The sequence below is a fragment of the Geospiza fortis genome, unplaced genomic scaffold, assembly GCF_000277835.1.
Source record: "Geospiza fortis unplaced genomic scaffold, GeoFor_1.0 scaffold406, whole genome shotgun sequence".
NCBI lineage: Eukaryota > Metazoa > Chordata > Aves > Passeriformes > Thraupidae > Geospiza > Geospiza fortis.
In genome coordinates, this window is record NW_005054697.1 from 20,021 (window position 1) to 22,574 (window position 2,554).

The window sequence follows — 2,554 nt, forward strand, 5'->3', positions numbered from 1 at the left end:
CCCTCAGGACAGACCCCTGGGGACACTCTGGGGGGTCCTGGGGACACCCCAGTTCTGGGGTGCAGCCAGGACCCCCCCAGGGCGGGCAGCCCCCCAGCCCCTCACTGTGCTGGTTGATGAGCATGCGGATGGAGATGCGGCTCAGGTAGAAGCGGTCCAGGAAGTACTGGATGTTCTGGTTGGACACGGGGTCGTCCCCGTAGGTCTCCTTGTACTCGATCACCCCCTGCGCCATGGTGGGGACAACGTCGTTGTGCCGGTTCCGGATCGTCACCAGCGCGTTGGTGAACCTGGGGACAGGGACAGCGCTGGGGACACTGCCGGGGACAGGGACACTGCCGGGGACAGGGACACTGCCGGGCATGGGGGCAGCGCTGGGGACAGGGCCACTGCCCGGAGTGGGGGCGCTTTGGGGCGGCCCTGGGTGACACCAGCGCGGCTCTAGGAGGAGGTGACAGCCCGGGAACGGGGACAAGGACACTCCTGACTCACTGTCCCAGCGTGGCTTGGTCCTCGGGGTCCCTGTCGTGGAATTCCATGATGTCCAGCAGGCTCTGCACGTACCTGGGGGGACACCCACAGCTGGCACCCCCAAACTGAGAGGACAGCCCAGGTGACACCACACAGGGCCGGGGGTCAGCACCCCTCAGCTCAGGCCCTCACCCCAAAATCTGCTGCATCAGGGGACACTGTCCCACCATACTGCTGGCACCTGGGGACATCTGGGGACACAGCCCCTCTGATGGGGTTGGAGCTGTGATGGGGGTGGCACGGCCAGACCCCCTGGCACAGCCTGACCCCTTGGCACGGCCAGATCCCGCTGGCAGTGGCCCAGGACACTGGACAAACAACGTGTCACGTGGTGGCCAGCAGAAGGGTCACACTGCTGGCACTGCCACGGGGACATGGCACTTAAAGGGACACTCAGACCTGCCCAGCACAGGGACGTCCTGTGGCCTGGCCTCTTCACGGAGCAGGTGACACTGGTGTCCCCCCGCTGGCTGGGGACATCCTGCTAGCACAGGAGTGTCCCCAAAGGACTTGCAGCCCGTGTCACCCTAGGGGTGGCACCAGCTGGGGAGTGCCCTGCGTGTCACCCCTCGCTGTGTCCCCTGTGCCAGCAGGGGAGGACAGCTGGTGACAGCTGTGGGACAAACAGTGTGGTGGTGGCACCCGAGGTGACAGTAGAACCCCCAGGGCGGTGACAGAAGCCACGGTGGCAACGGGAGCTGTGCAGGGGACCCAGGAGGGTGACAAGGGGACCCGTGGCACTGGGACCCCAGGTGAGTGGGGGGACCCATGGCAGTGGTGGCACCCTCTAGCAGGCCCCAGCCGGGTGCCAGCGGTGCCAGCTGCCCAGGAGCAGGGGTGGCAGTGCCAGCAGCCCCGTGGCAGTGTCCCCTTGTCCCCAGGGCCACACTGACCAGCTCTGCACCAGCTGCACGGAGGGCGTGCGCAGCACCCGGTCCGGGAGCAGGTTGATCTCCTTCATGATGTTGGAGAGGCGCACGGGCAGCTCCTGGCGCAGGAAGGCGAACGACGTCTTCTCACAGGCATTGCTGGAGCCTGGGGACACGGGGGGACACACAGGGACACGGGTGAGCCCCCCAGAGCCACCCCTCTGGCTGCGGGGACAGGGGACAGCAGCAGGTCCTGCTCGGCTGGGGAGGGTGTGAGGGCTGGGGGACACTGCGGGGGACAGGGAGGGCTGAGGGAGGGGACAGGGCACAGCCCACTGGGTGGGCCACCCAGAACAGCCCAAAGTGGGGCTGGGAGACCCCCGAGTGCAGCTGGGAGGGGAGAAGGAGCTGGGCCAGCACCAGGACCCAGCGCAGGCCCAGGGGTCCCCAAGCAGGAGCTGTGCAGGGGGGACACAGCTGACCCCAAAGGCCTGGAGGGGCAGATCCCTGGGGACAAGGGACACTGGGATGGAGCTGGGGGGACAGGGAGCACCCAGGGGTGCAGCCCCAAACCCCTGTCTGGGGAGCAGGGCCAGGCCGGGTGACAGCCATGGGGGGACATCCCCATCCCTGGGGACATTGGGGGGTCCCAGCTGCCCACCTGGGGGGGCCAGGCCTGTGCAGGGCCGGGGGTCCCTCATGGGGGGGGTGTCAGGATGTGCCCCAAATGAAGGGCTCTGGGGGGCAGAGGGGACACCCCCAAAAGGGGCCGATGAGGAAACCACGTTCCAATCCCACTTATTCACGCGGGGGGTGCTGTTAAATCCCCTCACCCCAATAACAAGGGGATATTTGGGGGGTCAGGGTTACCTGAGCCCACACACCCACTGAGGGGGGAGCAGCCCCCAGAGCCCCCAGATTTACGGGGTGGGGAGGGGAAAAACTCCCCGGGGAGGGGGGCAGGAATTCCCGAGGGGATGTGGGAAGGAATTCCCAGGAAGAGGGTCGGGAATTCCCGGGAAAGGGGGGCAGGAATTCCCGGGAAAGGGGGCAGGAATTCCCGGGGGTGTGCACGGAGCTCCCTCCCCCGAGCACCGCCCCCACGCCGGCTGTCCCCGTGCCGGAGCAGGGTGGGGGTCCCGGAGCTGGGCCGG

The 2,554-nt window shown here is 67.5% G+C and overlaps 2 protein-coding genes across 2 annotated transcripts in view; both read right to left on the reverse strand.

The window, feature by feature from the left end:
• Positions 1-1,561, reverse strand: part of PDK2 (pyruvate dehydrogenase kinase 2) — a 10,191-nt gene extending 8,630 nt beyond the window's left edge. Inside the window, exons 1-3 of the mRNA XM_031065193.1 lie at positions 1,425-1,561; positions 493-564; positions 106-290 (exon numbers count right to left, since the gene is read on the reverse strand). Of these exons, the coding sequence (XP_030921053.1) occupies positions 106-290; positions 493-564; positions 1,425-1,492 (325 nt within the window). The 5' untranslated portion in view covers positions 1,493-1,561. The remainder of the gene's footprint in view (positions 1-105; positions 291-492; positions 565-1,424) is intronic.
• A 705-nt stretch (positions 1,562-2,266) lies between these two features.
• The window catches only part of ITGA3 (integrin subunit alpha 3), a 12,816-nt gene continuing 12,528 nt past the window's right edge, over positions 2,267-2,554 (reverse strand). Inside the window, exon 20 of the mRNA XM_031065194.1 lies at positions 2,267-2,287. Coding sequence (XP_030921054.1) covers positions 2,267-2,287 — 21 coding nt within the window. The remainder of the gene's footprint in view (positions 2,288-2,554) is intronic.